Source organism: Macrobrachium nipponense, chromosome 8 (assembly GCF_015104395.2).
Source record: "Macrobrachium nipponense isolate FS-2020 chromosome 8, ASM1510439v2, whole genome shotgun sequence".
NCBI classification, from domain to species: domain Eukaryota; kingdom Metazoa; phylum Arthropoda; class Malacostraca; order Decapoda; family Palaemonidae; genus Macrobrachium; species Macrobrachium nipponense.
In genome coordinates, this window is record NC_087203.1 from 29,669,801 (window position 1) to 29,684,500 (window position 14,700).

General features: G+C 42.7%; 1 protein-coding gene across 3 annotated transcripts in view; it reads left to right on the forward strand.

Moving 5' to 3' along the window:
- The window catches only part of LOC135222631 (uncharacterized), an 88,278-nt gene that overhangs the window by 63,327 nt on the left and 10,251 nt on the right, over window positions 1-14,700 (forward strand). For 2 of the 3 annotated variants that reach the window (XM_064260755.1, XM_064260756.1), the window contains exon 5: window positions 7,544-7,781. In XM_064260755.1, coding sequence (XP_064116825.1) covers window positions 7,544-7,781 — 238 coding nt within the window. Of the gene's footprint in view, window positions 1-7,543; window positions 7,782-8,901; window positions 9,022-14,700 lie in introns of all 3 variants that reach the window. The other variant, XM_064260757.1, reaches the window with a different exon arrangement.

Here is a 14,700-nt window from a genome sequence, read left to right on the forward strand (position 1 = left end):
TTTACCTTTGCGTTATTTTACTACTGTATGGTTCAAGTCATATACGCATACCGTAGTTACCTCTACGGATGGCAACCGAAAGGACTAGTATTCTAAGTTCTTTTTATCGGTACTCCTTGTATCCTTTCAGGAGTTTCCGATGTAAGGACAACGCTTAAAGGTATTGTTACGACAACACCAACTCAGCTTCTGTATTTAGCGAAGTCTGTTTCGCTTAAATATGCCTTCTTGAGAGTTTCCTTCTGCTCGATAATAATAATAACCTATTCCTTCGTAGAATGGAGTAGCTGGCAACTCAGGAAGAATAGTGCGAGACGGCGAACATAGCTGTCACTGTAGACCAACGCAGTACCAGCTGATTCTCTGCCATGCGCGGTCGGTTACATCTCTCTCTCCTGCGGGATTGACTGACTAACCGTATCTCTACCCTACAATCACGAACTTTAGCCTCGGGTTGAGGGGAATTATAGCAAGCATGAATGAACATTGTCTTCGTTTTGCTCAGAAATTTTCAACAGAGATACCTCTTACACCTTTTCGGTGCTGTTTACCGCACTGTAACTGAATTCTGTACGAGTCTACCGCGGCATAGCACTATTATATATTGCTCTCATGCTTATGCAAAGCACAGCCTTATTAGGGAAGGGAGCATGCTCAGTGAGGGAATGGATGAGTCTTCTGGGGACCATTTCCTCGAGGGAGAAGTTTGTTTCCCTAAATGGACTGCAATTCAGACCTCTACAGTTTTTTCCTACCGGAAAACTGAAATAAATCGAAGTTCTAGAAATATTTCTGAAACTTTCTCAATAGGTCAAGGATCACCTCTGGTGATAGCGAATTGGTGCCAGGCATCTTGACAGAGGTACAAATGTCCTGGCAATTAGTCTAAAGAATTGGAAACAATACGGTTGGCTCTCCAGTTCCTTGATAGAACGAGTTTTTGGCCAAGGGTTCCAATAGCCTCTCTGATAGCAGGCTCGGTAGCGTCATTGTCCGTTCCTGATTTCGTTCCCCGTCCAACTGGACGGCGGTTCGATCCCATGGGGGGACGAAATTATTAGATCAACTCGAACAATTCCACAGCTCTCTCATATCTCAAGTAGTATCGAGATTCTCTCTCTCTTCGTCCCTTTTCTCGTTAACGAAAGAGAGCCTGGTTTGAACACAGGCACAGAACGTAACGATCCTCAGGAGGTTCGTTGCTCGATGCTGCACATTCGTGCGGATCTTCTCGATCGACGGCAGCAACTACTGACGTCTGAGTAATCTTCGCTTAGATGTTTGTCGAGAGTTGTGGAAACTTTGAGGACGTCCTTTGATAGATCTCTTCGCAATGTTGAAGAGGCTTCCTCTAGACTGCTCCCTTATTCTCATTTCAAGAGCGGTAGCAATAGACGCCATCCTTAGTATGGAAGGGGGATAGATGTTAGTCTTTTTCCCCTAAGAGATTTATTAAGATAATTGCTGGCGTTAGAGGGAGCGAGGATGACCCTGTTCGCCCCATTTTGGCCTTCGAGAGGCTGGATTCACAGAGGTCACGTCATTCCTACAGCACTTTCCAAGGGCCCTTCTCGAGAGAGTCTATCTTCTCTAACAGCCTCACTTCGAGAGGTACCTCAAAACCTCTCCACTCTGAGTCTGATTACATGCAGACTGTCGAGAAGTTGACCGGAAGGAGAGGATTTTTTCAAGGCTAATGGCAAGTGTCATTGCCAAGGCAAAGAAGTGCTACCTATCTTGCAGTGTACAATGAAGAAACTGTCCTCCTCCAATACCTACATTGCTGTTTTCTTCCCATTCTGAGAGAAGAATCACTTTTGGCTTTATCTACTTTCAAAATACAGTAGCAGGCTCTCCGCTGTCTTTACAAGGGGCCTAAAGATAGCAGAGGACAAAGATCTTCATGATCTTATACGATCCCTCTAGACAACCAAGAGTAGGACATCACGTACTCCGAGTTGGAATCTCGACATGGTCCTCAGATCCCTTTTCCGACAAGTTTGAACCTCCTCATCAAGTTTCTTTTAGAATCTTACGAGGAAATGCATTTTTCTCTTGGCCCTCGCAACTACCAAGAGGACAAGTGAACTTCATGCATTGGATTCTTGCATCGGATTCGAAGGAGACTCGGCGATTTGTTCTTTCCAGCCATTATTTCTGGCAAAGAACTAAAACCCTTCTAACCCTGGCTCAGAGCTTTGAAGTCAAGGGACTTTCCCATTTAGTAGGGAAAGAGATAAAAAGGTCTCTTTGCCAGTCATGGGCGCTTAAGTTTTTTCTTCAGAAGAAGAAACAGCTTAAGGGTTGCCTGCAGAGTCTTGGTGTGCAGTGAGGGACCCGAAGCGCTTCCCAGAAGGTGCTCATAGGGATATGAAGAGAGCCAAGAAAGCCCTGGTTTCGCCTGCTTTCGGCTCGGAGTCATCTTCGACTTCCAGACCTCCTTCCCCTCCTTCGGACAAGGAGAGGGAAGATTCTGCAACGAAAATCCTCCTTAACATACAGGAGTAAATCTCGTCAGCGACGGAAGTACTCACGAAGGATCCTCCTCGGAGGAATACTCCTCTCTCTCGTCCCTTTAAGAGATCCTCTCGTCTACTGGATGTTCCATGCTCCAAGCGCCTCTCTTCTACTCCTCGGAAGCAAGAGGCTCGAGATTTTTAGTGAACGAGCCTTCTTCCCCTTCCGATCAAAAAGCGCCAGCGATATACGAGGTCCGTTTCCTGGAGGGAGGCTCCATCTAGGCAAGAGTCGTCGGACAACCTCCAGTCTACTGTCAGACGTCTGTCGCCAGTGGAAAGAGGATCCTCGGCCAGGCGCCAGCCACGCTCCTGGCGCGAGCCGCTTCTCAGCCGCTCGGTGCCAGCCAACCGCGAGTCCCTGGTCAGGAGCGAGTCTCCTTCCAGGCGCGAGACTTAATCAAGCGCGAGGCGCCAGCCAGGCGCTAGGAGACCAGGCAGGTGCGTGCCGCCAGCCAGGCGCTAGGAGCCAGGCAGGCGCGTAGCGCCAGCGAGGCGCCAGCGAGGCGCCAGCGACCAGCCAGGCGCTAGGAGCCAGTCAGGCGCGTGGCGCCAGCCAGGCACGAAGCTACAGCCAGGCGCGAGGCGCCAGCCAGACGAGTCCCATATCAAAGAACGCCCTGGCCTTCTTTGGGACAAGTGTGATCTCCGAAGTACGCGATAAGTGCCTTGATGATTCCTTCAAGCAGCTGAGAGTTAAAGCGCAGGAGGTGCGAGCCGTTGCGACTTCTCTTTCTTTCCATAAGAATATGTCAATAAGGACATTTTAGCTGCCACATACTGGAGATGCAACTCTGTGTTGACTTCCCATTACCCGAAGGATGTCAGAATAACCTACGAGAGATCCTTCTCTCTTGGTTTATGCGTGTCTGCGGATACGTTGCTGGGACAGGGAGCCTATACTGATCCTTAATTAGTTAGTTAAATTTTAATTATTTAACGTCGAGTTTTTAGGGTTGTTTGAAAGGAGTTTTGGGATAACTCCTTTCAATCTCAATACCAACCCTCGTGTTAGGATCAGGTGATCGGGATCGGTGTTGTGCTCCTCGATTATGTCATTAGGCAAGGTATTTTGTCATATAAGTGGAATAGCACCCATTGACAAAAAATCCTCATGCTCTGTTGAGTAAGCGGATAAGACCCCATTGACAGACCCACAAGAACTCTTAGCATGAGGTCACTACCTAGCTGAGGCTCTTGAGGCGAAGCAGACTCCTAGGCAGTAGCCATGAAGTCTTCCGCCTAAACAAGTAGGAACCAAGGTTTTATTTATTACCTACAACGTATGTTGTTTACCTGTCTATTCAGTAATTAGCTGTCTCTTACCCACCACCAAGGGTGTCAATCAACTAAGTATATATCTGGCAGGGAAGTTGAATGTACAAAAATGATATTGTTATGTTACAATAAAGTTTTGTACATACTTACCTGGCAGATATATACCATTAAATGGCCCACCCAGCCTCCCCTCAGGAGACAGGTGGAAGAGAAAATCTGATTAGAAAACGGGAATGGTTCCTAGTCCTGCCACCCAGCGGCAGGGCGGTAGATCACCTGACCTACCTGTAAGCGTGTGCCGCGAAATTTGAATTTCTGTCGGGACGACGGAGTCTATAGCTAAGTATATATCTGCCAGGTAAGTATGTACAAAACTTTATTGTAGCATAACAATATCATTGTTTCTCCTCAGTCGAATTCAACTACTGAAGACAAATCTTTCTGTCTTGCCGTCACAGGGACCTCAGGTCTCTAGACAGCATTTGACTCTCGTTTAGAGAGTACACGCCCTTGTGAGAATCATCAAACAGAGTTTTATTTTTCAAGATAGTATCTTGTCTCACTCTAGAATTGGCGAAGAGGATAGACGATTTACATTGATCTTCTTCAATATCACCCTTCAAAAGGCCGGTATCAGTGTCTCGACTCTGTCTCAGATGTCGTAATGAACTCCGAATCATTCAGCATCTGTTGACAGGTTCGAGTTCTTCATGATCCTGTGCGCCTTGGACTTTGTAATCAATGACATGCCAAGGGAGAAGTGTTTCAGGACTCTTCTTTCTCCTGGTTTTTGTGAGAAAATCAGGAGGAGGTTCTCTGCAGCTGGCGATGAGTAACGACGTCACCTGTATGCTTTCCTCAAGAGCGCAAGGTACCATAGTTTAGTCCTTTCTTCGTATTCCGAAAAATATGTCAGACTGGAAGAGAGATGTGGTCTCATCAGGACCACTTATATGTCTTCGTACCTTTGGGTCTTTGGCCACAAGTCCTTGGAACCTCTTTTCCTTGTACCTACGGCAGCTGCTCAACAAGTTGTGTTTTCTTACCCGGCTCCTTTAAGTTTAGAGGACAAGTTATATCTCGCCTAAGATGTGCGGTTCTAGAGGTGGAAAGGTTTTAAGAGTAACTGGCCTCTCCTCCTCCTTCCTCATCCTTCTACTTCTCTTCCTTTGGGTTGAGAATAGGACTCGAACCTATACTTGTTGGACTGGCGTCTGATGCACTAAGTCTACACATCAAGCTTCCTTTATATTTTTCTTGTTAGAACCATAGAAGCAATCCTGTTCCTTCCTCTAGCAAGGGGAGGAAGGAGACTGGCAATAAGGTAAACCCTTCTCGGATCTTTGCCTTAATGCCTCCGACTCTTAATACTCTTCCCAGCCTTTTTCGTATGAGTTACGATTCCTTACTCATTCAAAAAGATCCAGAAGTCTGTCTCTTGATCCTGCAGTTCTTATACTCTGATTAAATTGTCAGAGGCAGGGCACTCCTCCTCACTCTTTCGACCAGAAGTACTCCATATGTGCTGAACTCCAATCAGTTTAAGAAACTTGCTCAGATTCCTCCCTCCAATAAGTGAGTCTTCCCATTGTAAAGGTTATAAAGGACTGAGGGTTGTATATTGTGTTGGAACAAATCAAAATTTATAAAAGTTAATTATATTTTTCCTAACTATACAAACCTGAGGTCCTTTACATTAATGCCCACCTCTTGCCACCCTCAATGTGAAACCTGGGCTGAAAGTCTAAGTGGAAGGTTTACATCCAGACAGGTGGGTCTCCGGGCCTACTGGACAGTAGTTACTGCCTAACCACCTTGTTCAGGAGTTTTATGGCCATGTTCCAGCTTCACCATTAGCAATTCCTCTGTATAAGATCTCAGGGTTGTATACTTAAGAAAAATTCAGTTTACATTTAGAAATTATGATTTTATTATAAAAATGTCATTTTGCCAAATAAAATACAAAAAGAACATGTATAACTCGCTAAAATTGTGGTATTTTTCAAGTGTCTTGGAAAAGGGGCCACACACGGTTAGAAATATTGTACAAGTACCATCTGCCTTACAACCTGCTTGACATATGACCACTCATACTTCTGGCAGGGAGCTGGGAGGGCTGATGCATAAGAATATACACCATATGGCAGTTGACCACTGAGTTACTTGGCAACACACCATTTCAGGACAGCTCTTTAATCACTCATGCAGCATCAGTTTGAGCTACCCTGCCCTGTCAGCAATTGGCATTGTACAGTATTAACTGTACTGCAGACTGAATTGCAAACCAATTTCTGTTAAAATTGACTTCCAACATGCATGCAAGAACCTAACCCCGTTGTAACTCGGTTCCTACCTGTACATACAATACAGTCAAATCTTGGTTTTTGTACGTTTCTGTTTTCATAGACTGTTTCCTATGAAATTTTGTCTCGGTTATTGTGCGTTTCCTCAGTTTTCATACACTTGGAAACACTCCATCCGGGGCCCAGCGTGTGACTGTGCCCGTATTGAGTGCCCAAACAAAGCATCCCATCATTTTATGTGACCCATTCTGCTTTTGTGTATGTTACAACTGCTAAATAAGCCATCATGGTGCCAAAGAAAGTTCCAAGTGCTAGCCCTTCTGTAAAAAAGGCGAGAAACGCTATAGAGTTTAAGAAAGAACTCATAGGAAAGTGTTGGAGGAAGTTGCATGCAGATATCAGTGAGAAAATGCCTACAACAAGCACTACTGTTAGTGAAGTTAAGGCCAGCAGAGGCTGGTTTGAAAAATTCAGAAAGCAAATGGGCATACATAATGTGCCTACTTCAGGGGTTAAGACATGTTTGCAAAGTGGAATAATGTAAAAAATTTGTGGAGAGTTATCATCCCAGCAAAGAAGTTGTAATCTGTGTCCCCAACATGTTTAATGACAATGCCGTGCTTTATTTTAGGCAAATTCTAAAGAAACACCAGAAACAAATGTCTCTGGACAGTTTTGTTGTGTGACACGGGTCCAGTAACTCTCAAGCTGGTCTTAGTGCCAGTAAAAAATGAAGAGGGGAAGTAACCTCAGATAGTGCCAGTAAAAAACGAAGAGAAGTTACCCTAAATAGGTCCTTGATACCTGAAGTCCTTCTGGAGGGAGATTCCTCTTCCAAACAATAACCTCTCCTCCTCCCTCTCCCCTCCTCTCTGTCTTCCATACGCTAACAAGTGTTTTCCATTAAGGTAAGAGTGATGTTAAATGTTCATTTATTTATTTCATTTGTCATTTATATTTATTTCTCACTGTTTTCTGTATGTAAAACTGTGTTTACTCCCTATAAAATGCATTTGTTGTTAATATTTTTGGGGTCTGGAATGCATTAATTGTATTTACATTATTCCTTATGGGGATTATTGTTTCGGTTTTCATACATTTCAGATTTCATGGGAGGTTCCGGAACAGATTACGTACGAAAACCAAGGTTCCACTGTACATTATTTGTCTTTCCTAAGTAACTCTTCAGCTACCTGATATTGTATGATTAGTAAAGAAATGAAGTTCATGTATGAAAGAAGGGATGCTACAAAACTTTTTTTTTTGGACGTATAAGGATATGTTAAGGTTATTTCAAGAATGTTTAGTCATCATTGGCACCATGGCATAAGTGTTTAGTGTTGTAAAGTTCTAAGAAAGATATGCACATCACAATTTCATGTTCTGCTGTGTATTTATAAAAAAGTAATCCTAATTTTAATTTCACATAATTTGTCATTGTTTCAGTATTGAAGAAAAGGAGTGCAATTACCCACCAGTTTTCAGGAGATGGTTCATGGCGCAAGCAAGAGAAATCGCACGTCGATGTGCTGAGCCCCCAGCTAAAAGGAGACCAAAAGACCCGCCTTTTGTGTTGAAACCTTCTTTGGAACCAGTAATATCATTTTTGGTATCTGAGGCCCGTAAATATGCCGATATGCCTTGTAAATATTGTAATAAGCAAGCTTTTCCTCAAGACCCAAAGGTATGTTTATTCATAGGTATATGAAGTAGAAACCATTGCTATACTTATATCTTTACTCACTTTGTTTAATAGTTTTTAAAAAGCAAACAATACCTGTTAGATGAGTAACTAATAAGTTAATCCCATAGGAACCTCCTTCCTTGGTTTACACCTTTTTTTTTTTTGGCACCTTCAGAGCAAAAAGTTTTTTATGTTTGTGTAAAGTCTGTTTTACACTAGTGACCTGGAGATATTGAATTGGTAAGGCCAAAAAATGCTGAGGCTTGGTTGAAGTGCATTGGAAAGTTCATATTACAAATGATGAAGTTGCTAAGAAATGCAACTCCACGTGTTGGAAATAGGTAAAGAATTCAAAGAGAGATGGTCTGAGCATGTAATGAGAGGTGGAAAGGAAAGTACATAGATGGGGACCACGACCAGATGGTAATTAAGACTGGAAGTGGAAAAGACAGGAGAAAGTGATGAGAACATATACATAAAACCCATGAGTGGAAAAATAAAATTTAAACTGTGTTTTCCCTTAGGGATGATGACAATCATGTTTATTGAACACAGATACTCTTGCAGTCAGTTTTAACCTCATATTATTGCCTCTTTCTCTCAGTAATACAGTATAGTTGTAAATGTACAAAATAAAGTACATAAAAGCCTTTGTCCGTAGTGTTAGTCTGTAATATGTGTCAATTTGGCACCCTAAGACCAACCAGCTATGATTTTATATAAGTAACTTACTATGTAATTACATTGCGATTACTAGTTCCTGACTTTGACAGCAGCTTAAGTTAAAAATTCACAGTAGCACTCCATTTTTTGGGTGTAGGTAACTGACCCTGCCCACTTTCGGGGAAGAATAGGTACAACACATCTCAGAAGCCCAATTCGTTCCTGCTGCTTATCGACTGAACGACGGTTGTTGGGTAGCTCTTGTTTTGGTTGCAGAATTCACTGACTTTTGGTGAAGTACTCTTTTTGATTTGGTAGCACTAATTTTACATAAGTAATTTTCCAAGTATGTAATTGCATAGCTAACAATATCTAGCACCGGTAGCTAAGGTTTGGAATTCGCGGTAACAATTCTTCTTTGTTTAGGCTATAGGTAACTAGTACCACCCACTTTCAGGGAGAAGAGGAACAACTGAGCCAGGAGCTTCAATTTGTTTCTGCTGGATTACAACAAGGTTGTGGGTCAGCAGCTGGCTGGGAATTTTAAATCTTGCTGTTTTTCCTGGAAATTTGTGAAGTATGCACTCATTTTTGGTAGCCATTTGGCATTTATTTAGAACAGATTCTGATTTGACTGGTAAAGAATTGTGTTTTTCTTAGGTAATTATCCAGTTTATTTAGATAATTAGTCTCAATGAATTGTTTTTCTTAGATAATTATCCAGTTAATTTAGATAATTAGTATCAGTTACTGACTTTTACTTGAATTGTAATCGACGATGTCCAGCACTAGTGTATCAAGCACTCGTTATTGCAGTAAGGGCTGTAGGACAAGGTTAATGTTGGCAAAATATGACAAATACAATTTGTGTTGATTGTAGAGGGCAAAACTGCTCAGTGGATAATACTTGCTTGGAGTGTGAGGGATGGAATGCAAAACAGTGGAAGACGTTAGCTTCTTATCTATCTAAATTGGCTAGGGATAGACAAAGAAAGGCTAGTATTAAACAAGTCAGATTGGCTACTAGTCAAGAATTAGATAGATCTGTTAATGTTCCAATTGTCTCTGTCCCCACTATTTCTCCCATTCCCAGCCCTATACTATTCTTCCTAGTCCTGATCCCAACTCCCAGGTTCTTAACTCCAACACCATTGCCGCATTGGAAAGTAAATTCGACAGCAAGTTCGAATTATTATTTAATACAGTGACTCAACTAAGTAATTCAGTGAAAGCGCTCATGGAGCGCAAAAGTGTTGTAAGTGAAGTGCAAGTGGAGGAGCTGGCTGTCCATCCTGCTGATTCTCCTAGGCATACTCCCCTGCACCATGGAGAAGCCATACTGGAAGCCCATGGGAGGTCAGTAGGGTCTGCCCATGGGCAGTTGGCTCCTCAGTCTCACCTGTCGCTAAATCCAGGTGAAGACCGCAGACAGCCACTGGAAGGGCATCTTTGCGGAAGTGCACCATCTTTCCTTGAGTTCCAAGGCTTCCAGCCCAGAAAAGAGGCGGTGATGGTGGTATAGTGATTCTTCTTGACCATGAAAAGGTATGCAGCTGACGCTTTGGCAGTGCCAGTGGTTCTGTGTAAGAAGTCTAAAGAAACTGTACCTTCGTGCAGCTTTTGGAATAGCCCAAAGAAGTTTTCTCCAGAGAGCTCATCGTCAGTTAAGAGCCGTAAGCAAGTACCTGTGCCTTGTAGTACAACTGTCCCAGAAGCGCACCACGTGCCAGTTGGTGCCCGAACGTTTCAATGACTCACAAGCACCAGTTGGCACCAAAGCCCCCAACATCTTCCAAGCACCTGGAAGTAGTCGATCGCCCAGTGGAACACCCAGTGAACGTTGTTCTTTTGTTTCTTCAGTGAGTTCGGCGCTAGAAGAGGATTTTATAGCGAATTCAGCACCTCAGCAAGATCCATTGAGAACAGGACAGTCTATTAAAGAAGCCTTATGCACTGAAACCCACTAGGGATCCTCTCCTTCTCAATGCACCAGAAGAGGCTTCATCGTTTTCAGCTTATGCAGCATTACTGAAGTTTTTGTTCTGTACTTATCCTACCTTCTTCTCTCCAGCAGCTCCTGCTTCTCCCACTACAATGCTTCAGTTAAGTGTTTTACCGGACACAACAAAGCTGCCAAAGATGGTTTTGCCTACTTCTGTGTAGAAAGCCCTAAAGGAAGTGGACTTTTGGCTTCCAGACAAAAGAAAGGGAAGGCTTACATTAGCTATCCGCCTTCACACCTTCTAACTAGAAGGTATGCATACTGCATGACTGGAGAAGCTCCTTCCTTGGGAGTTTCTGCCCCCCATCTAGATTTGGCCTGAAGGTCAGCATTTCTGCTTCCAAAATAATGTTCTCCTCAGCAGAACTCTACAATTTTGTAAAGAATACTTTCAAGATTTTAAAGGTAATTAGTGTTTTGGATTGGTCCGTAGGAGCTTTGGGGAAGAAGATTCAAGATTACCCAACTTTCCTTCAGACATAGGATCAGATCTTCTTGATGTCCTGTTTTGTGCAGGGACGTTTCAGGAGAAATAGCCTCCCTTTATGCAATGGGAGTTTTGCAAAAGAAGGACCTTTTGTCTTCTGAAAGAAGTTTATCCATTGAGTGTGTGAACATAGCTTCCTTCAGCCCTTTCCCTTTCGTGGCAGTAGACCGAGATCGAACCCCAGAACGAGATCAAACGTCCGCTTTGGCTCTCGAGCCATTAAGAAAACCTCAACAAGATTGGTCCCCAAAAAGTGGAAGCAATCTCTTCTGTGCACCAGTAGGAGCAAGACTCCAGCAATTTTGGGAGGTATGGAGCAAGAAAGGTGTAGAACCATGGGTAATTGAAGTACTAGGATTCAGTTATTCAATTCCATTTCTAGAAAAGCCCCCCTTAGTCAAGAAGCCTATCATCTTGACTGCCTACTCAGAAGGCTCAAGGAGGTTTTCAGCTCTTGCAGAAGTACATTCCCTTCTTGAGAAGAGAGCAATAGAGTTACAGACAAGACCTCAGAGGGGTTTTACAATCGGCTGCTTGTGGTGCCGAAGTCAACGGGAGGTTGGAGACCAGTTTTAGATATGAGATCCCTGAGTGTTTTTATTCAAAAGACAAAGTTTCGCATGGAGACAAATAGCTCCATTCTATTTGCAATGCGCCAGGGAAATTGGATGGTCTATAGCAGGGGTCCCCAACCTGCGGCCCTAGGGCCGCATGCGGCCCTTAATGATACTCAGTGTGGCCCTCAGAGCAATATAAGGGTTATCCTCTCTCTCTCTCTAGATATTTTTATGAAACAGTTCAGTGATGAAAACTTTATACATTTTCCCTGTTGTAAAGTGCTGCAGAATGAGAAAAGGAATACTTCAACTGCCTCAAAAGAAAAATGTATAAAGGCAATGGAACTTTTAAAAGAAGAATTTGCAAATAGATTTAAGGACTTCCATGATCATAAGCAGGAAATTCAAATGTTTCAAAACTCTTTCAGTGTATCACCAGAAGAGATTCCAGGAATTTATCAAATGCAAATAATTGATTTGCAAGCCAATGATGCCCTGAAAATCGCGTTTCAAGACAATAGCCTTTGTAATTTTATTCCAGTCTACCAGAAGAATATTCTGACTTAAAAAAGTTTGCTGTTGGCATGTTTTCAGTTTTTGGTAGTACATATATCTGTGAGCAAACATTTTCAAAAATGATACTAGTAAAATCAAAACTTGGACCAAAGCTTACTGATGAGCATCTCACCAAATTTTGAGACTTTCTGTTACAAATGTAGAAATAGATATTGCTAAGCTTGCAAATAAGATGCAGCATCAAGTTTCCCATTAAAGATAAGAGATATTGAATTTTCAATAACTCATTATTTTCTTGCACAAATCCTAAAATAAAACACGAGCTACTATTAATATTTTTTAATTTATAGGAATAATACCTACCTAGCAATAGCTGGCATAAGAGTGTAAGACTCTTAACTTAAACTAAACTCAAAAGATGAATAATATACAAACAAATGTGAACTTTCTCCGATAGTAGGATAATTCTAATATGCGGCCCTCATCTGTATTTCGAATGATAATGTGGCCCTTTTACGCAAAAAGGTTGGGGACCCCTGGTCTATAGACATGAGGGATGCATACTTCCACAATCCAAGTGCTTCCAAAATCAAGGAAATATCTCAGATTTGTATTCCAAGATCAAGTAGATTTGTTTTGGCCTGCCGATGGCCCCACAGGTGTTCACAAGGATTCTAGCTCCTCTAGCAGGATGGCTGCATCTAGGAGGAATAAAGATAGCTCTGTATATGGATGACTGTTCTCCTTCGCTCAGTCAAAGGAGCAGTGCACGAAGGATTTAAAAAGGACACAAATGTTGACTCAGGAGTTAGGTTTGTTAATAAACTTCCACAAGTCTAAGCTGGTTTCATTTCAAGAGATAGTTTATTTGGGGATGACTCTGAACTCGCTTCTTTTTTAGTTTTTTTGTTCCCCAAAAGAGCAGAGTCTTGCCTTCAACATTGCTCGGCCAATAAGTGGATGAGCCTGATTGGGACTTTGGCCTCAATAGAGCAGTTCGTGTCATTAGGGAGACTCCACATGAGAGTATTTCAGTTTTATCTTAGGGCCAGCTGGGACCAAAAAAGTCAGCCTGATTTGTTTGTGTTTCCAGTAATCCAAGAGATAAAAGTCATCTGCTGTGGTGGAAATCAGAAGGAAGACTTCAGGAGGGAAAGTCTCTTCACCCACAGAACCCCGACCTAAACTTCTGTGCCAATGCATCGGACATAGGTTCGGGAGCTCTACTAGAGACCAAGAAAGTGTCGGGAGTATGGTGTCAGGAGGAAAAGGAAATGCACATAAATGTGAAAGAGTTAAAAGCTATTCACTTGGGTCTCAAGAGGTTTGCATCAGAGGTGCACAACAGAACAATAGCAGTGCACCCAGACAGCACAAAAGGGCACTAGTGTACATCAACAAAACAAACTAAGGGGGAGGAATGCGCTCATTTTCACTGTGCGAAACACCAAGGGATCTCCTGTGGTCCACGGAGAATCGGACAACAGTAAAGGAAATTCAACATACTTGCAGATCAGTTGAGCAGCTGAAATCAAGTAATCCCCATGGAGTGAACTCTAGATCAGTAGGTCTGTGGGTCCCTTTGGAGTTTGGAGGTTGTGGGAAAAATCTATTATTGATCTTTTTGCGACAGAAATTCTGGGAGCCCACCCTCCTCCCTCACAGGAATGATAATTATTAGTCATAAACAAATTGAAGCACCCACCTCAGTTGTTCCTCTTCTTCCCGAAAGTGGGCGGGAATAGTTACTTATAGCCAAAACAAAGAAGAATTGCTACAGCGAATCCGAATTTTAGCTGCCAGTGCTAGAAACTGTTAGCTATGTAATTACTTGATAAGTATATGTAAAATTTTATTTTATCATAAAAATTTAATTTTTCTTAGCTTAGCTAGTATTTTTTACTTCTCAATTGTGACTTGATATGTCAGACTAGTTTCACATAGTGTTTGGTATTGCAACAAAGGCTGCAAGACCCTTCTGACTTCTAGCTATGTAACGACACGAATACAGTGTGTAGCTCTTGCAGCGGACAGACTTGTTCCGACATTAATTGTGAAGAATATAGGGACTGGGACCAGGGGAGGTGGAAAACTTTGTTTTCTTATTAGCAAAACTGAAAAGAGACAGAGAGGAAGGTGGCCACCAAGGCAGAGGATAGGTTGTCTCATTCTCCTGATGTACCTGTCCCTTCAATCCTGTGACTGCCTTTTCCCTTATCCAAAGTCCTCCTACTTTTCCATCAACTCTTACTTGGCTTCTTAACTTCTGAGCCCAATGCCATTGCCAGTCTCGAAGCCAGAGTAGACAGAAGTTTGGCTTCTAGCAGATGATGTAACCCAGCTTGGTGCATCTGTTAAGATCATAATGGATCAGTTAAGTCTCGTAATATTGGTGCAAGTGCTATGTCAGTGGAGGAGGTGACAATTTTGTCCCACTGATGCTCCTGAACTAAGGTCCCTGCCAGACTCCCTAACCTTGGGAGGAGGCAAACTGAAGGTCCAAGGGAGGTCAGTGGGATTTTCCCGTGGATAGTTTGCTCCCTCAACTGAGCCTGTGTATTCCCTGGACTTGGTGGACAGCCACTGGAAAGGTGTCCAATTGGAAGTGCATGCCTTATCGTCCAGTGGCTCAGATTCAGACTCGAGCAGATGACGAAGTTGACGTTTTTCTTAATTTTCCAAGATGTTGAAAAG